The 21,619-nt window shown below is 35.6% G+C and overlaps 1 protein-coding gene across 2 annotated transcripts in view; it reads right to left on the bottom strand.

The window, feature by feature from the left end:
• The window catches only part of LOC134529364 (RILP-like protein homolog), a 93,040-nt gene that overhangs the window by 56,596 nt on the left and 14,825 nt on the right, over positions 1 to 21,619 (bottom strand). For both annotated transcript variants that reach the window (XM_063363346.1, XM_063363345.1), the window contains exons 3-4: positions 11,587 to 11,720; positions 7,554 to 7,757 (exon numbers count right to left, since the gene is read on the bottom strand). In XM_063363346.1, coding sequence (XP_063219416.1) covers positions 7,554 to 7,757; positions 11,587 to 11,720 — 338 coding nt within the window. The remainder of the gene's footprint in view (positions 1 to 7,553; positions 7,758 to 11,586; positions 11,721 to 21,619) is intronic.

The raw sequence follows: 21,619 nt of genomic DNA, 5'->3' as shown, positions 1-21,619 counted from the left end.
TATCATTTCTATTGAATGGTGTTAAATATAAGGCCAAAATGGTTTTATAATGAGAACAAACATTACAAATGTTAAATTATTATTTTCAACTTCATTCCAGTCATGTACAAAATAAATTTAATACAACCATTCTGAGAAAAAATAGTCAAAATTTGATTTGATTTTTCGAATATTTAAAACAATTGAGACTTAGGCCTAGTGGCAAGTGCACTAAATAAATAGCCAGATTTAATTAGGTTGCCCAAATTCCATGAAATTTTAATTAGTTTTTTTAAAGGCCAGCAAGTACTTCTAAAAGGTGAGTTTAACATTGACGTTATCCAGGGCTACCCCCTCCCTTATGTGCCACGTCCACTACATGCCCCTTCTCCTCTCACCATCACATACTGTTTCAAACCACCAACATGTGCGTGTGTGCGTGTGTGTGTGTGTTGGTCCACCGTGCCTGGGGCATGTTACAGAGTCTGTGCCACACACCTCCTGACCACGTGTACCGCTAGAGTAAGAGCCGAGGCATGCGGGACGTCCTGAGAGCCCACTTGCGACCATCAATTGTGTGCAGTGAGAACGTGTGCCTGTCACTCTGAGCGGGCTGGTAGGGTAGATTTCTAACAGTATAGGGGTTGTGAGACTCGTCACACACAGACGACGTCACGACCCTGAGAGTAGCCGGGTCCCTATGCCCAGTATCACGTGGTGGCGCCCTTAACAAATGAAGACAGCATGCTTTCCATAATTTCAACCCCAGTGCAACAGCAATATTATGATCATGGTATCAGGTTTATTCATTGATAACAACCACAAACAGACTAGGTTACTGTCTACTTACGGGGGGGGATCACATTATAAGAAGAAAGTTTATTGACTACATAGCTCTAAAAGTATATTACCATACAACTGTACCCTGAACTAAATTTACTTACATCACACAACCTAGAAAAATGTGTGGATCCTATGCTGAAATTAATTTACAGTAGAACCTCGTTAATTCGTGATGGTCGGGACCGAGATAATCACGGATTACCGAATTTCACGGACTAGCGATTAAAAGCCCGGAAGGTCTTGTCAAGCTTCTCAGACACCGGCGTGCAGCTGGGTTAAGGCCAAGGTCATGTGATGTAACATCTCCCGAGGCTTACTGCGCCTTGGCAGCAGATGGATAAAAAATAGTAAACTCCCCATTATTCGTGTTAATTGGGACCCGCCGACGCCCAGATAATTTAAATCCTGTAAAAAAAATAAAATATACCCGGATAATCCGTTCACGGTAAGGGCCGTCTTCGAATTAGTGTCTCGGCTTAAAAAAAATACGGCACTGCCTAGCCATTAGTTTATGGTCATTTACAACAGCCGAAGAGAGAAAGATAAGATTGTGCTGACCATGCACACATAAATTTTGGGTAGGCCAAACCCTCCCCCCCCTTTGTCCAGCCGAATGCCAGCCAGACTAGTCACTCGCCAGGCGGCTGCCGTGCGTTGGCGGGCGGAAAGTAACTCAGCAGCACGTGAAACAAAATTCAAACAAAAGGGAGACGGGAAGCAGTAATCAGGACATCCCCCTCGAACTTTAAAAAGTGACAAATGTGACAGCTGAAAGGGGGGCGACACAAAGGGTCGGTACAAACAGCGTTGCAACATTGCTATGGGGAAGAATTAACATCGTTTTTGCACGTTTTGAGAGCACAGGGAAAACCACCACATCATTTTGCCTGTGCTGAGAGACACTGTGCCAGTAGGAATCTATTTCCTGTTTTGGTAAGGCTGGTACAGGTTCCCATAATGAATAAGAGATAAACTCATCATTCAGTCTGTCCATGTCATCTGGCCAGATGACATTCGGAAACCTGTTGGCAAGCTTCTCTACTTTGTGCCAGTCTCCTGATGGCTTGTTGCAGGGATCAAAAATCATATTATTTTTAATTTTAAACACATCATCCTCAAGAGGCAGCAGGCGATACAGCTCTTTAGTTTTTGTCTTATGAAATTTTCTGACATTCCCAAAAAAAATCTTTTCATCTGTTCGGTGGCTAAATTACAGGTTTCCAGGAAATCTCTGGTTTTGTGACCAATAAAAATTTATTCATCTGGCTGTTGCTTTTCATGCTTGTCGTCTACTTTACTGATACCACATTCCTGAATTATTGGAAATTTCACGTAGCTTGCAACAAATTGCCTGAGCAGCACACACATTTAAGGATAGAGTTTATGAATGTATCTTGCTGAAACAAAGTGTTGAATTTGGAAAATCTTGGCAGTACAGCTTGAAGGAAGAAAAAGTAAAGTTTATCGAAATCTGAGTGTAAAGTACTGACAATGCGATAAACAGAATATGATTTGCTTTCTTTCCCATACAAATTATCAAAATACTTGATCAGTGCAGGCCACTGCTCTAACAAGCGCTCCACACACTGTAGGAGAGCCAACCATATTGTGAAACAAGGTCGAATAATGTTGTCGGTCTCCATTTACAACATTTCCTGAATATCCTTAAATTTATCTTTCCGCTTTCCTGAGGTTTTGAAGTGCACATAGACATACATATTTAGATAACTGTTCACACACGTCTGGCAGCTCATTGCAGGCATGAGATGCTGCTAGGTGAGCCACGTGACATGTGCAATGTAAGAACCATACATTGCCTTGTTGTTGTTTCAACCTGGATAGCATTGAATTTAATTCTCCAACCATCACCTTTGCTCCATCAGTTGACATACTCAAACAATTTTTTCAGGGAATAACATCCTCTTCAAATGAGGAGCTCACCAAAGCAAAGAGATTTTCTCCAGTTGCAGCACCACTCAAAGCAATTACTTTGTACTGATGAAATTCAACATCACATCACACATCAGTGTGAAAAATTGTGTTTTCATAGCATATAAAACATAATTTGCAGCTGATGTACCAAAAGATTTAATAATTATCTGGCTAGTTTTAATGCGAGAACAATGAAAGTTTTTTGCTGGAAACATTTGCGGGACAAGTTTCGTGAAATGATCATTGAGTTTCACGCATAAATTGTTTTCACAAACAAAGTTTGCCCATAACAGTGCATCAATTATTTTGTTTTGTTTGGTTACAAAACTTGTCAAAGAACAACTCTGATCAGCAGCTCATTGGTTTTTCGCATGAACTTGCGTATTTTCCTGCCGCCGAAGATCCTTCAAGCTGCCCTTTGTCACGTTCAGTTCCAAGTTGCAAGTCGAACAAATGGCAGAAAATTCCTTTTTGCCACGCCTCAGCCATTTAAATTCTTGCTCCCATTATTTACGATAACGCTGTTTATAAAGTTACCTGTCCGGCGAAGCCTTTCGTTTTTTCTCCATCACAATCAGCTAAGCCAAAAACTACTACTTAAATTATATAAGAAGTTTGTAAACAAATGCAGCATCTAAAACATTGAAATGGCAAAGAATTAAAATGTTTACTGACACCATGACACTTCTTAGCGTTCAACTGGACAAATAAAAAACATTTCCCCCGAAACCATAGATATTGTACTTCATGAAATGATATGTGGGAGTGTATGTTTTTGGTTTGTGGTTAAACGCTTGGAAGTTCCATGGCGCTACACCTAGTGTGAGTGTTGCTTTACTGTTGGACGCTTGTATGGTTTGACAATTTCAAATAGCTAATTGAATGTAAATATTTACATGAACAAAATTCAAATTTGAAAATATCGGCGAAGCATCATAAATATCCGTGAATGTCGCCGTTTATCCTTTAGTCCGTTTTAAGCTTCAAATATCAGTGAAAACAGATAAAATCCGTAAAAGCGGCAGGCCTGCTTTAGGGTATCCCGAAATGAGGGGTAAAATAAGTACCAAGATTGATAAACAGGTGTCGTGGTGCTACAGACCGACAGGAGAGCGCCCACACCAGTGCTCTCTGGGATTGGAGGGGATTCTCGCTTAGACTGCCAAATGACGAGGATCGAGAGAGAGGAGAGGAAGTAAGGGGTAAGGGAATAAAACATTGGCGTCATGCGCTGTCTACTGAACTGACGGCACAATGCCGGTGTCCTACCATGTTTCCCAAAATGCACCGCACCGGGCACAGGACAACTGAAACTGTACGTGTAATGAAGCTTGGAAAATATGAAACGCTGCTAATGCAGCGTGGGATAAGGCTACCATCTGCGAAAAGTTGAAGTTGAAAAGACCACACAAAAATATTCAATAATAAAAAAAGTTTTAAAATGTGAACCTTGTAAAAACACAAAATGGCCTAAATAAAAAAAATAAAAAACTTCAATTGTACCAAGAACATATCTAATATTCGGCACACTTTTTCATTACATTTATTAGGTAAACTTTATTATCTATGTGACAACTTTGTGGTTCATAAAATCTATATACAGTGTAAACTCTATATAACGACACTTAACGGACAGAGCATTTTTCGGCGTTATAGAGAGTGGTAGTTAAATGGAGAAAAATAAAAGATATAATTTTACTATTCTATATTAATACATATTTACTAGGGATGGGATTTTCGAATCTTGGATTCGTCGAATATACCGAATCCTATGGATTCGAGGATTCGTAGGATCCGAGGTGGGATTCGAGGTAGGATTCGAGGTGGGTTTTTAAGAGTTTTAGGTAGTAATTGAAAATTGTAGTGCTGGGCGAAGTTCGAAAATTTAGAACCGAACCGAACCCTTACGTTTGGTTCGGTTCGAAACCTCATAAAATATATTCGAAAAACCGAACGTTCGTTTAAAAAAAATTAAGTTTTTCTAATTTTCTAACCCCCATTTGAGACCATTCACAAAACAGCACAACAAAATTCCATTACATGTAATAATCCTACTTTTATCGCATAATCGTCGCCTCAACAGTTTCAAGTGCAGACAAAAAAAATTATTAATTGTCGCATAACTCGCATAGAATTTTTTTCATATAGGCGCGCTTTGTTTTTTATTTACTTTAGAGATTTTTGTATGCATTTCTCGTACTACGTAATATAAACTATCGTACAAATGCCAAAGGTATTGTATATTATACCTTTAACTATAGTGCGTGTACGAGAAGTGTTGTAAAATCACCAAAGATTGCGTAACCCATACGTTAAACTAAAGCGCATGTACGAGAACTCTCGTATTTCGGCAAAACTAACGTGATCAAGTTAACACAAGACAAATGCGGTAGGAAATGATTACGTAAATTACGTACCTATTTTAAATTACTGGGATGTATTTATTTTCTTTGGCCTTTTTGGTTATAACAGTCAGGTACTGAAAATATTAATTTAATCTTGTGTATTAAAAGTACTGGTCCAGTAAATTTTACAGTACGGTACTAAGTTGACTAGCGTAGTTGCGGCAGCCATCATTATTTCTCGTGTTTTGTTTTTTCCGACGCAAATTTCTATAACCACACTTCTTACGTTACGTTAACAAAATTATTGTTCTTGAGGTGATTTGCGATGAGCAGGCTTACGTCGTTGAAGTTTTCTAAATGGAGAAAAGATAATGACGACCCAGATGACCCAGAACCACCCCAAAAAATGTCTAAAGTTTCTTCTGACGAGCAGCATTCTTCCAAGAAAACAGCAACTGCAGTCAGCGGGTTTTGTAATGTAGATAGGTAACTTAATTCACATTCGACTTTTTTTTAATGTCCTATTAAAAAGTGTTACTTATTAAAAATGTTATGTGGCCTTATGCTGAATGTTCGTCATCTTTATAATAATATATTTTTTTAATGAAGGTTAGTGTACACTGAAAAAGGAAGATACCTAGTCTTTTTGAAATTTAGATGGAACTTCTTCATGAATTAAAAGTATATATAAAGAAATTAAATGCAAAATGATTTTCTCTAAACTGTTTTCTTTCCTTCATTATTTATTGCATAAACTTAACTTATAAAATGTTTTGCAATTTAATAAAGCTAAGCCATATGTTTTAATTTTACATATGGCTGGAGAACTTTTCTTTCTCACCATTCAGTTAAAGACCAAAATGCTGGTGGTCGGTTCATTTTAATTCCAAACAATTATTTCTGTATGAGGTTTGGTTCGTCTCGGTTCGAAATTTTTTTGCAATGGTTCGATTCAGTTCGAAACTAGAGAACTGAGGTTCATCCAGCTCTAGAAAATTGTATACCTAAATAATATTATAAAGGTAACGGAAATAGCACAAACATAAGATAAACTACGCTGCATTTTGTCAATTAGCATAACTACTCGATCATTTCCAACCTTCAATAATATAACATTGCAGAAAAAAACTTAATTTTTTTTAAATGGTGTCTGTTATACAAATGTATTTTATTGAAAACATAGGAAGGATAAATGTAACAGAGAATTAGACGGATGAAAACTTACGTGTGTGGTTTTTGAGGTTATTTGTCTATTTTATATCAGGTGTACATACAATACACTATGCACTTATTTTATAATTTTATAAATACACATGTGATTTTTTTTTAATAACATGTGAAATTTAGTGTGGGACTGGGATTCGAGATTCGATGACAAACACTGAGGATTCGAACAAGGATTCGGATTCGACCAAAATGTGGATTCGTCCCATCCCTAAATTTACTAATATAGTACATATTTTACACACAAACATTAATATTCATACAAAAAACAACACTCATTGCATATAGTCTGTTATCTTCGTCTGATGGTTTTTGCTGCTACAATATTTTAATTGTATTTTCTTATGTATTTTACTGATATCTTGAGATACTGCCAGATCACCTTGATTATATAAAAAGTATTTTTCTAATAGTTTCACTGCATCAAGTGCTTAATAAAAGTTTTTCGTCAATACACAAAGATTTTTGTTTACTCGCCATGTGTACAGTTCGAAAGTCTGTAAGCAACTGCGAAAATGATAACGTGTAACAACTTGACAAAAGGTCTAGTGACCGAGGTAAACATGTGCAAAATCATCATACAAAAACAAAAGACAAAATTTCTTAGAATCTCCGGTACGTCAGTCGAAGTAAACACGTGCTAGATAATACAACAACAAAACAACAAACAGAAGAACGTACACAGTTCTTATCAACTTCGGCCATTTAGAAAAGTACTGCTTAATGATTTATAATGCTGTATTGTTGTCGTTAAATAGAGCGAGCGTGACGCTACATAGAGTGTATTATTGTATAGCAAACAAGGTAAACCTACCAAAGTCAAGCAATTTCGACATTTTAAGGAGTTTGTTGTTAAATCGAGTGATGTTATAAAGAGTTTACACTGTATCTGCAAAAATTTAACTCTATATTCATAAACCAAATAAATATAAAAAACATGTTACCAAAATATCTATTTGAAACCCAAACCCATTTAAGCAAATTCTTTATCAACCACGTATTGTTACCCTGTTTTGCAGCAGTTGATCATTTCGTAATTCTTTGAAAAATAAAATCTAAATATAATTTAACATAATGAACTAAAAATATGTACCAGTATAGTACTCATTTTGTCAAATATAAAAAAAAAATTTCTTGCAAAATGCAAACACTAACACATCTATGATAAATATCAAACATTGAAATATTTCACTCATCACACATAAAAAAAAGAATAAAACTATGGCTAACATGAAATTTGGAGAGGTCCTCATTCTCTTTTTGAGCTAAGCCAAGCCTCTGTCGTAACGTCACAAGCTCACGGTGCTGATCCTGCAACTGCGCCAAGAAGTCTGCTCGCTCATCAATAAGTGTGCGAACCTGAAGCTGTCCAGCACGGTGTTTACGGCGTAATTCTCGCCCAACCATAGTCAATCGTTCCACTTGTGCTGCAAGCTGTAAGCAAATTCACAATCTTAAAAAAAAATACTTTGATAATTTGCCAAAATTTAATTTAATATGAGCCATAAATACACTCACCCCTCAAAGTAACTGTGTTTATTTTGAGCAGTTTTTAAGCACAGTCATGAATTCAAAGTTGCATCTTTATTAACATACCTATGTGAATTTTTAGTATCTGTGCACACCTAATGGCAATAGCACTTTTTAACGTTAAACACAATGCAATGAATTAAAAAACAGCAAATCAAAAAATTAATACTTAACCTTTCCTTATTAGCTATTTGCTTCCTTCACTGCCTTATTTACTTCAGCCAAATTAAAATGGTAAAAAAGACTTATATTTTGCAGAAATATTTCCTACTCCCATGTGTGTTCAGCCAATGTTTACATTATGCCATCCTGCAAGAAAGGGGAGGACTCCCTGCTACCAGGTGAAAGCCCGAATGGGAGTGTAACAAAACAAATAAATAAAACTCAAAAATCAGCACTCAGCAGCAGCTAAAGTGAGAAAGACCAAAAGCTTTCAGAGCAAATTTACCTCGCACATATAATGTTTCACAAGTGGCAATTCATGTGGTTATAGATTCAAGCGTTAATGTTGGCCAAAATACATCTAGTGAACAACAGTTGGATATTACGTAAACACGTTAAATAATCATTCTTGTTTATAGAAATTCCATCCCCATTGCTGGCCTATTTCTCCCACCATATTCTTTGTTTTAAACAGAACCTTGCATTAGCTATTTTATAGTGTGTATGACTATGTACTACAATACCATCTGGAAAAAAAATATGCTTTCACAAACTGAAGCATGACATTATTGCTCAAATTAATATCAAAGGGGAATTCACCTGACTTTTTCCAGATTTCAAGTACTAATCCCTGACTTTCCCTGACCAATTTCAACTTATCTGATTTTTCTCTGACATTCTAGGATGTGGACACCCTGTCCGACAAATAATCAATACTGTAATTTAATTTTACTGGGAGCAGTCTCTTAAATGAAATGGTGGTCAACAAACAAACTTCAATAGCTGGAAAACAAATTAAGTTGATTAACATGCACTCGAATGGAAAAAAAATATATTTGATAAGCACTTATTTTCCTGCAACAAAGAGCATTACTTCAAAGAGGTGGGTGTGGTTACCCATGTATGTTTAAATTTTTTTTTCTGTGTGTAGTAGACAAATGATTATCTTTTCACCATCTTTAAACACAAGTAAATTGATTTTTTGCAATTAAATTGATATTACGTACCTTCATGTTTATGTGCATCTATAAATTGATATACACACAGAAATACAAGCGCACACAAAAACACTGGTGCAAAAAGAAAAGAAAAACACATAAATATGTAAAACTGTAAAACACACAGTACACACACACACACTAGGTGTCACTAGAGTCCACGTAGCTAAATAATGCAACAAAAAAAACAATTCCTTGACTAAAATTGAAAATGTAAGTTTTCTTTACCTAACTTGAAGCAAAGTGATAATTTTTTTTATACAATTTACAAATCAAAATACTTTTTAACATAAAACACGTGTTACAGATTATGTATAGTGAAATGGGAAATGAACTTACTTTCATTTTTATCCTCCCACATTTCAAGTTATCGTACTAGAAATAAATACAAGCTGTTTAACAGAAATAGTAGGTACTTACAATATTTTATTTTAATTTTAGACACCAAAATTTCTGCACAAATAAGGTGGTGGTCATTTAAATTTTTTAAATATATTTTGGTAGCATCAATTATCACCAAACAAGTGTGACTTTATGAAGTGAATGGAATAAAATGTTTTTCAGCTATAATTTTATGTTTATTTTAAAGTTAAAGCTCTTTTAGCTACACACTTGTGCAAAGGCAGGATGTTACTATTATATAGAAGAAAAAAAAAGATTGCTTATATTTTTATTAATTTTGTTTAAAGACTGAATTTAATAAATCACAAGCTGATGCCATTTCATTTCATCCTATGAAACTTAATTCTAGCATTTAATAGAAATAATTATTGTTGAAGAGTCATTTTACTCAAAAATCTACAGTGTTCTACTCCCAAGAAAAAAAATACATAGAGCTGGGTGGTCTTTAAAATCAGCTGCTTCCACCAATCTTTTAATTTGATCAAAAAACTAAGTGCCCACATCTGGACATCAGTCGTCCTATTTCTTAAGAAAAGTGCCAGACTTCACCAGCAAGATTAAAGTTTCAGATACATAGCCCACAGTGAATGTATTAACAATGTTTCTATAGCTTTACATGTAGTGTAAGGAAGTTCATTTTTATCTATAAAATTTACAAATTCAAGTGCTACCAATTTTGTAAATTGTGGAATACACATAATTTTGCAAATTATTTAGAAGTAAAACCAATTATTATAATATAATAATATATATTATGTGGTGCATTCCAGAAAAAAGGTAGTTATTGCACTTGGCAGCTGAAGACAATACAGTATAATAAAACCTTTTTTTAATGAATTTAACTTTCTGCCCAAAATTGCTTGAATGAGTTGAATACACACACACACACACACACACTATATGTATAATTGTTTATACATACAGTAGAGTGCCGCTAATCTAACAAATTGGGGCAAGACCTGTTCAGAATACGTACAATATTTTTGGATTAGTAGAATAATTGCCATAATACACGAGCATGCAGTAAAATATATTTCTATTCTCTATAAGCATTAAATTATCATATAACACAGCCCATCTAGAGCTGGGCATGACATGAAATTTTATTTTAGCAAGAGAAAATTTTGGTGGAAAAAAATTTCCCGTGGGAAACTGGATGGGATCAGGAATTATTTGAGGTTACAAATTTCCAAATTTCCATACTATTTCAAAAGAAAAATGTTCGTCCTTTGTTTTATATAGGCCCAAATATAACAATTATACATTGACAGAGACAAGTAATTTTAAAGAACCACAAAATAACATGGAGTAAGGCTAACCCTATTTAATTTTATGACAACCTTTAAATTAAAATAAAAAGCATAATTGGCAAAATAGCAACAAAATTTGCTTATTTTAAAATTTTTAACTGAAATCATTCACTCATGTTAGTTATTTAAGATGGCCATGTACCCATTCCGCAAGATCACAAACACATTGACAGCAAATTTCCACTCAATTCCGGCATTTTTATTTTTGTTTACTTTTTTTATGTTGCTTTCAAAGTGCAAGTTATATCATAACATTTATAGTGTCACAGATAACTGCACCAATTAAGCTACTACTAGGTAAACATTGTGGTAATAAGAGCATTACTATTGATTTAAATGCCGAATAAAGTGCTTGTTAATGATCGTACGTGTGAATGTTTTTCACACCACCATTTTGAGTTTGAACTGCTAAAAATGGTGCATTTTTGATCATGTGCATAAATTCAACTAGGTTAGAGTGCAGAACTTTCTTTGAAAATTATTTGTTAACAACAATTTTTGCACATGGATATGTATACTACCGCCGTAAAATCGGGAAACAGAAAGAAAAGTAATTTCCTGTGTGATATTTTGGGAAAGATTCGTTCCCATTCATTCAGGGAAAACCTGGATCCCATACAGCTATATCTATAACACTTTTAAAAGCACAAGATCACTAACCATGTTGATAATTAGGTCAAGACATAATTTTTTTTTTTAAATACAAAGCAATTAAAGGATTTTTTTGTTTTATTTTCACCCTAAACTCATTCAGATTAGAGGGACTCCAGAGTATATACATTATTTGTATACTTGGCCCCTAAGCCAACATTTTGGTAACCATAAGTATAATGTACTTTACATGTATTTTACTAAACTCACATTGTCAACTTCTGTAGCCTTGTAGCTTAGTTCTTTGTCACGCTGCTTTATTTTATCCCGCAACTCATCAATTAGTTGCCGTAACCTCTGCAGAACTGCCACATCCACATCTGCACTTTCTTCGTGGGCTGAACCTATGTAAAATGGCTAATTAATACCATATCATTAACATACTTATGATGGTTAAACCGCAAGAATTTAAAAAATTCTACATAAAAATTTGCATAACCAATTGATTTCAAGAAATACATAATCATAATTCTAAACTTAAACAACTTCCCTTCAGAAAGGAAAATGACTGAGTTTAACCATTTCAGTGACATCTATCATTATAATTTGGTTGTTTCCTTGTGGCACATTGAGGTGGTGGTGGTGGTGGTGGTGATGTTTCACCAGTTAATGTTTTAAAACTTTTTTCAGTTTATCTATTGTTTACACACAGACACACTGATTCACTACCACCATTACACATGCAGATAATAAACAAGTGACTAATGTAGCACTGCTGTTCCTAGACTAACAAGAAATTTAGATGGAATCCTGGGTGTGAGACTACTGTTATTAGGCTAAAACAAGCCTGGATGTCTTCAGCTGTGCTAAGTTTTCCAGACCAAGATGGCATGCTAGTTCTGGACACAGATCCAAGTCATATGGTTATTAGTGCTGTTTTAAAAAGAAGAAACCATATTTCAGATAAGTGTGCCACCCACCTGAACTTGATAAAGAAATTAATAATAACACACACATTTTAATCACTATCACTACCACTGACTAAAGTTGACCAAGGCTTCCTTAATTGCATTTTTTACTCATTTTTATTTTATTTTAAATATTCAAATACTTTCAACACAATCTTGCTCTCCCTCCTCGCAGCCTACCAATGTAGTTTCTTTTTTGTGTTCTACCTTCTATAGTTTACATTTATGTAATCCACATAAAGGCAGAAAATATAATCATATATGTGAATAAATAACACAAAATTGTAACTGTAACGAGTCAAAGAAACAACGTGTTGCTTGGTCGCGAGACAAGACATTAACTGACAGACTTGTAGTCAGAAATATGTGTCAAAGGAAAGAGCCTTTATCTTTAAACTTGCTTGTGGGGCTGAACCTCACTTCTCCACACACATGATGGCCGTGTTTCATCTTACGACAGCAGTTTAGGAGCGAGCCTCTATTACAGCACACACACTTGGTGATAAGACACATCTTCACAGCTATGCACACAAAAACTGTAGGAGCAATTCAGATGGTATTGCTTTTAAAAACAAATTCCGTTCATTGTGAATATTTCACGCTTTCGACCTTGGTCTAAAATAGCAAAAAAAAAAAAAAACACTTTGCTGTTGATCAACTTTTTGATGTGTCAGTTTCTGAGAAAATGCATTTTATGGTTACAAAAATAATGTAACTGAAAAATGGAGCATTTTTGTTTTGAGATTTATCCGGTGGCATCCTAAACCATAAATTTACTAACAAAAAAAACTTAATTAAATACACCTATAGGTTAATATTTTTGATGTGGTACATTTTTGAATACTTTAAAACAGTTCCCAGGGAGGAAAATACATTTTTTTTTCTACCTTTAAAATGCCATTAAGTAAGAAAAATATATCTGATGCCTGATGAATATTTTGATGCTATACCATATGAAAGACATGCTTTGTCCAAATAATACAATTTTAAATTTGTATGATATATGGCAAAAGAGCACAATGAAAAAAGGATAGTGCTAATGACAGTTGGTGTGTGTTAGAAAGAGAGAAAAAGCACCCATTTACTTCCACACTGCAATCTTAGAGTGGGATGCTCTATAGCAAGAAGTTAAAAAATGGCTGTTTTAGTCATTTCAATTCTTTGCCTTTATTGACTATTGTGATTAACAGTCACACATTTCATACTTGAAATTTAAATGCAACAAAAAATGGTCAATTCAACTACCCTTTGGATCAATTTAAATGCAACAATTACATGGCACACAAAAATAGAACTAACATGAGCTGATTTTTTTTCATGCTGTTAGTCTAATACAGTACAGACTCAGTACAAAACATTTATAGCTTACTGTTTTCAGAAGTACCACAGATAAGATTGTGTCTTCAGATAGAAAAATCTAAACAAGTGATACATTTCTTAGCACCTTGGTGGTAGAAGTGTGGTGGTTCCCTTTTTTCCCTTGTTAAAAGGGAAAGACAGGAAAGTTATGTTTCTAGCTGGGTGGGAGACAGTAGCAAGTAAATTTTCACAGGTGCTAAGATTAGCAGTTGTTAGCCATAATTTCTTTCCATCATCTTTTTGTCCATTATGGCTTAATGGACAGATTGCTTTCCTGCTATAGCCCGTCCCACTCTTAGATTGCAGTACACGGCTTATGGCGCGCGCTGTTGCCAAATCTCTAACACATTACGAATTTCAGGAGATATGTGTCTTTCTAATTCGGATCCAACAAGAAGCATTTTAAGAAATCATATCTTAATTTATAATATTTTATACTATTACACATATAAATTTGTAATAATGCCACTTTTATGTAAATTTCAAATAAAAACTACCTATTGTAGACGAAAATTTCTTATAGTTTTCTTTTATGTTCCAAAAATCGCATATATATATCATATTTTCATGGGCCCGATAAATGCCGTATTTTTGGACAAGTCATGTCCAAAATGATAAATAAAATACGGTAATGGAAATTCTCGGTCGAGTAAGTTATGGGAAAAATCCGAACAATTGGGTCAAAATGGAGAAGATTTTTTGAAAAACAGAAAAATCGCAACAACTCCCATAATATGAATAATATCGCATCCGTGTTAACGTATGATAACTCGGAGTACCTAATTCCAAAAAATGTTTTCTAAATAAATTTTGTATACGACCAGCCATAACTGCATGGGTTCAAAAAATATTTTCACCGGACAAAAAAAAACGTAACTGCCTTAGTAGACACCTTATCAAATCTGTTTAAATTCTTTGTAAATATCATAATTATTTTCCAAAACTTTGTCTAAAACAATGTTTGATAAGATGCTTGGTGTTGAGAAGGATAGAAAAATAATTCAAAATTTTGTACCATGATCGCTATTAAATTCCTTCGTATTTACTTCATACATTTTACATTATGTTCAAGATTCGATTAAAATATTTTTGTAACAACCATTACTGCAAGGGGAAGAAAAAATATGGGTTCAAGGATATAAAAATCCCTTTTTGTTCTAATGTAAATAAATATAATCATCAAAATCTTCCTGCGCCTTTAGGCTGTGCCGATAAGGAATTTTTTTTAACTTTAACTTACAACAAGAATCTGTTCACACACATTTCATTCATAGGAATTTATACGATAAATGTAACGTTAACTTGATTAAGAAATTAATAACATCACATACCATTTAATCACTATCGCTACCGCTGACCAATGTTGATACCGCTTCCATAAGAGTAGCACAGAACTGACCAGAAGAATGGTAAGCTTCCTTAATTGCATTGCACACACTCATATTTTTTGAAAAATACTCAAATACATTCAACACAATCTTGCGCTCCCTCCCGCGAAGCCTACCGATATAATTTATTTTCGGTGTTCTATCTTACATATTTTATGTGTACGTAATAAAAATAAATGTAGAAAATAATATCACGTATGTTAATATATAATTTGTCAAAATTATAACTGTAACGAGTCACCGAACACAACGCGTTGCTTCGTCGCGAGACGCGATACTAACTGGCAGGCTGGTTTTCAGAAATGCGTGTCTAAGGAAATACATGGTTGACTAAGGAAGCCATGTATTTGAAATTGCTTGCAGGACAGAACCTCACTTATCTAAACACACGACCCTGATTTCTCTTACGACGGAGGCTTGTGAGAGAAACCTCTATTGCAGCGCGCTCTTGTACTGATAAGACACGTCTTTAACAGCTATTTCCACGGAAACTATAGAAGCAATTGAGATGAAGCTGCTTTTAAAAACTAATTCAATTCATTGAGAACATTTTTCACTCTTTCGTCCCCCATCTATCTTTAATAGAAAAAAAGTTTTCCGCTGGTCCACTTTTTGATGTGTCAGTTTGTGAGAAAATGCATTTCAATATATTAAAAAAATTATTTAAGTGAAACCTGTACAGTTTTTGTCTTAACATTTGTTCGGTGGCGTCCTAAGGCATTAATTTATTAATAAAAAAATCTGAATGAAATACACATGTAGGTTATTTTTATTTTATGTGAAACATCTCGGAATACTTCAAAACAGTTCGCAGTGAATAAGTTATGTTTTTTAATTTTTTAGGACACTTAAAATATTGTTAAGTATTCAAAATAAGCATTGCCTGATGCGTATTTCGATGCTATACAATATGAAAAAAAGCTTGGTCCAAAAATTAAAATTTTAATTTCGTTTGATATTTGGCAACAACGCACGAAGAAACAAGGACGCTAACGGCAATCAGCATGTGTTAGAGAGAGAGAGAATGTGCCCATTTACTTCCACACTGCAATCTAAGAGTGGGATGCTCTATACCACGGCAAACTGGGTTATATTATCAGTGGAGTCAAACATGGATTACAGTAGGGTCTCGAAAATCCGAGCTCCGATAATCCGAGTTCCCAATAATCCGAGTCAGTTTCGGGGGTTATGAGAAAGAAAAAGATACTAATTTTGCAAACACACATACACGTAGGGACGGCCAGGGCTATGTTGAGGAGGAAGGCCCGATGGGGTGAGTTGGGTAAGTGACTGTACATAGCAGGTAGCGGCCCACCCGTCAGAAGTCGCAAGAATCTATTTTTAGAACATTGGGGGGGAAAACCCCTTTTCTCCGTCGGCCTAGATCCTCCGTCCCCTCGTCACTTCCCCGCGTTCCCACCAGAGGGCAATTTTTAGTTCCTAATAAGTTCTTTGCCGTGAGCACATCTATGTAGTTACGTCCCAGTTCTTTTACGAACCAGTATGAGGAAAAGAAAACATACTGAAATATCATTAAGTGATAAATTAGAAGCGCTGATGCAGGTTGATAAAGGTGAGCCGCTAAAAACAATTGCGCGTGAGTTAGGAGTGAGTGCTGTTACCGTGGGTAACTGGAGGCGCAACAGACAGAAATTGGAGTTATGGCATACTCAAAAAAATCTTTCTCAGGCTACAACATCCAGATCTCGTATGAAAAAAAGTGAGTACGAAAAAACAAGTGAAGCTTTGTTTTCATGGTTTTTAGCACAACGGCAAAAAGGTGTCCCTCTTTCTGGGCCTATATTACAAGAAAAAGCGCAGTATTTTTGTAATAAATTACAAGAAGGTGAAAACAATTTTAATGCCAGTAAAGGATGGCTGGATAAATGGAAAAAAAGATACGGTGTGCAGCAATTGCATATCACGGGAGAAAAGCTTTCAGCTGATGCTGCTGGTGCTGAAAACTACGTTCAAAAATTTCCAAGCATGATCGAAGAAGGGGGCTACACACATGATCAATTATATAACTGTGACGAGACTGGGTTAAATTTTAAAATGCTACCTGACAAGAGTCTAGCATCCAAAGACGAAATTTCCGCTCCTGGGCATAAAAAGAGCAAGGAACGAATTACTGTTCTGCCATGTTCCAATGCCTTTGGGACACATAAGCTTCGTCCCTTGGTGATAGGAAAGTCAAAAAAACCTAGAGCTTTTAAAAATGTAAATATGAACGCACTACCCGTCGCATACAATAATCAAAAGAACTCGTGGATGAATACGACCATTTTTAAAAATTGGTTCTTCGAGGAATTTGTTCCTTCAGTAGAAACGTTTTTAAAAGAATGACAATTACCGAGAAAAGCACTGTTGGTTATTGACAACGCTCCATCCCATCCAAACGTAGAAGAGCTGTCAAGTGATGAAATTAAAACTGTTTTCCTGCCCCCAAATGTGACTAGCCTCATTCAACCTATGGACCAAGGCGTCATTGCGACAATAAAGAAAAAGTACAGACGCATGCTTCTGACATATATTTTGCAAGAAGAAGAAATTTCATTAGTAGATATGCTAAAAACAGTTAATATAAAAGACGTTATCTATTGGTTAGTTGATGCGTGGTCAGAAATTAAACAGGAAACTATACAGAAGTCCTGGTCAAAACTTATAAAACCGAGAGTTTCACAAAGTGAAGAAGAAGAAACAGTTGAAGATGACTGTGATAATATGACTCTATTGAATTTAATGGTGGCAATACCTGGCTGCGAAATGGAATCCAGTGCTGAAGAGGTTAAGAAGTGGTTAGACAGTGATGAAATTGAAGAATTGACAGATGAGAAAATTATTGAAATGGTCAACAACCTGGATGAGGACACTGAAAAAGACAAACAAGAGGAAGAAGCAACCAACAAAAAAATTAGCCATGCAGATGGGTTTCTACGCTTAGAAAAGGCACTCGAATACGTGGAGCAGCAAGATGACGTCACGCCAAATGACGTAATGTTTTTTTAAGAAGTGGAGCAAATGAGCAGCTGAGAAGCGAGGAGCATTTAAAAAAACAAAAAACAATAATAGATTATTTAAAAAAATAATAATTATGTATATATTTCTATTCTGCCTTTTAATATGTTTGTATTTTCTTTTTATTAAAACATTGACATATGTATTAGATATCGATTTTGCGTGTTTTTATTCGTATTTCCAATAATACGAGTTGACCCCGGTCCCATCCAGCTCGGATTATCGAGGTTCTAGTGTATTTACAAATGTAAAAATAAGTGAACATTGCAGTAAGCCAGTGGATTTTCTCGGGGTACTCCAGTTCCCCTCAGGGTCATTTCGTATGAAATGAACACACAAAAATAAAAAAAATTACTTAAGCACCTCAGAATTTGATGAAATTTGGTATGAAGGTTGTCCTCATAGAGATTACGATAAATGACAATTTTTTCCAAATATCTAAACGGCTTACGTAAAGTTTCCCAAAATCCGCCAAAAAAAGTAACCAACGTATTTTTTAATCACCATAGCTTTTCTCCAAATTGAGCTTAAGAGATGAGAGTGATGTCATTAAACTCAGTTTTAAATGCTCTTTCTTTTGATGTACAACACATACTTTGTTATAAAAAGTGTTTTTTTGAAATATTCTCTTGATTTTCTCAAAAAAGGCAATTTTGAAATTTTTTTTAAAAATTCCTATAAATAGTTTATACTTTTGGTAAGTGATTCTCAAAATTTCAAAGTGGAAGGCTAATGGGTTCTAAGTTAAATAATAATTTAAAAAAAGGGTGTTTCACGAAACTGTTAGTCAGCCTATCTACTAAAGATTTCTTTACTACATATATTACATTAATCATGAACTTAAAATAAAATTTTTTTAACACTTACAACTTAGGCAAAAGTTATTCAAAACTTCATGATTTGTGAAGTTTTTATGGCTTCTTCAAATGTTATTACATCAATTCTTCCTGTAGGAGTGGTGGGATCAACTTTACCAAGTACATCTGTCAGTGGTTTCCACAATATGTCCGGTTTTCTTGGATATGAAAATGACGATGAAGGACCAGCAGGATGCAGAAATGTCACTTTTAATTCATTTTCTTCTTCCTTCTTCTCCAACACATATGCCAGCCACCTCTTTTGGTCATATACAGCGGTTATATATATCCACTAACTTCAGTCATTTGTAGTTTTTCAGGGCATTTTTGGATGGTCACTGTTTCCTCTGGTGTAACTTCAGAGAATATTTTTACAAATATCTCTGATACACTTGAATTTACAGGCATATAAGCATGATATTGCTGTGTTCCCTTAATAGTTACTGCTTGGCTGAAACGGTTATTCAGAAATTTCTCTGACTCAACATACTCATCTTGAAGATCCTCGCAGGGCCAAGACAAGTGGCGTAGCCTTTTCTTCCTCGTACTAGCCATTCACTTCAGCAGCTGCCTCGAACTGACACCTGTAGACAGCCCACAACAATTGGCCATCAAAGGTGGATGGCTTGAATTTTGGGTGACCTGTTACGCCTTCCACCTTCACATCTACAGAATAAATGCTCCGTTTCATAACCGATGTAGCTTGCTTGATCATCCGACGGCACTCTTCAGTTACAGCTACAACTTGTTGTTCAGTGGCTCTTTTGAGTTGAGATAGCTGTTGCGCCACTCACTGTTTGGTGGCCTGCTCGAGTTCAACTAGCTGTTGCGCCATCAGTTCTTCATGTTCTGCTAGATGTTGCTCCAAACACTGCACTTTGCCTTCCAACTGGATGCTGGTTTAATCGCTCTTCTTCTTCATTTCTTCTTGGTTCTTCTTGACGTCCTCTATCTCTGTCTTCATATAATTCTTCATCTTCTCTTGGCAGTTATCAATTTTATTCTTCATCTCTTCTTGGTAATTCATTTGGCTCGTCATCACTTCTTGGCTATTATTAATTTTATTTTTCATCTTTTCTTGGCTATTATCAATTTTATTCTTCATCTCTTCTTGGCCATTCTTCATTTCCTCCTACCCTTCTTTATTTCCTCCATTTTGGGATTCATTTCGGCCAAGAAAACCATTACAGTCTTAAGCTCATCAGCAGCCATCTTTCTTGTCCACATAAACCACCAGTCTGTCAGTATCTCTACTGCCCTACGATCTACAGTGTAATTTGATTTAAGAGGTTATCTAAACTTATATTGAAAACTAACACTAACTTTCCTACAACTACACTCAAACTAACTACAGTCCCTAACACTAATATTAATACCTTAATTCTAAATTCTAATTAAAAAATATTTTTAAATGTCTATTAACCATTCGTAAATTATTTAATTAGGGCTATCCCACGTCTGACACCAAAATGTTATGATTTATTAATGTGGGGAAAAACTACTGGCTTCGTATAGGGATAGCCCAATTAAGTTTTTACAACAGTTTTATTGATTACTAATATTTACAGTAATAATAAATAATCTTGCTCATAAATGCCTAATCACCAATTCTTCGCGATTAGAAATGTTTTTTCCCAAGTCACTCCGTGTCTCGAGTTCTTACACACCGCACTCCTCACTGGGCTGCACTCTTAGCGTAACTCTCGCCGCAGCAGTCCTTGTGGAACTCTGTCGCGAGAGACTGTCACCAAACTCCGTCGCTGAATTCTCGCCACATTCCGTCGCCACCGTCGCACTTCCCTTCGCTTGTGATCCACTTGGAACTGCCGCGGAGGCCGGCATCACAGGTTAAATAGTGTAAGGCGCCCTTTCCAGAACCGACGAGTGCAATTGGGGCCAGTCGCGTAATCCTGCGCCGACCCGATGCATCGAGAAAAGCAGCGTCTATTTACTGCAGTGGCCCACGGAATTCCCAAGGCTGCCCAGCGTCAGATAACGGCAATGAGGCAGGACGATGTGCGGGGTGCAGAGTGGGAAGGGGGGTAGCGACAACCCTTGTAATCCGGCCAGGCACACGTGGGTGACGTCAGTGGCCATGCGGGGCCGCCAGCCAGCTCAGAACCTGGCATCGCGGACTGGTCTCTCACGTTCGTAAAAATAATTTTTAGAGAAATCTAGGTTTTCAACAAACTCAGACTATTTAATATTTTATTTTTTGTCATTAATGAATGATGACTGCTGCTTTGCAATAAAATCATGCTTTTTTAAAATGGTCATTTGTCACAGAAAATATTTATAAAATCCTCATTAGATTTCTGTAAAGTTTTGAGTCTGCAACGATCAACAGACACCCACTGACAATAAGTGACATTTTCTTTAAGATTTTCGTGAATAGCAATTAATGTTTGGTGGATTACATATAATTTTTGCCAAACAATGTTTATAAGTATTTAGCTGTCCATTTACCAAAGCTCCTGATTTCGTATTTTCTATCATTAACTTCAATTCTGGTGGATTGTGCATACGCAGACTGAATGTATACCACTTTGGCCAGCCAGTATGCAATGTTTTTGTTTTAATGCCATTTTAATTGACTACAATCAAAAAGTCTTAATACCGAGCATTACTCTGCTTATATCATCACTTTTATAAAATGACTAAATGGTATCGACAATAGCTTTTGAAAGAGCCTTTTCAGGCTTTGGGATAGGGC

This window comes from Bacillus rossius, chromosome 2 (genome assembly GCF_032445375.1).
Source record: "Bacillus rossius redtenbacheri isolate Brsri chromosome 2, Brsri_v3, whole genome shotgun sequence".
NCBI lineage: Eukaryota > Metazoa > Arthropoda > Insecta > Phasmatodea > Bacillidae > Bacillus > Bacillus rossius.
This window is presented reverse-complemented; position numbering and strand designations above follow the sequence as displayed.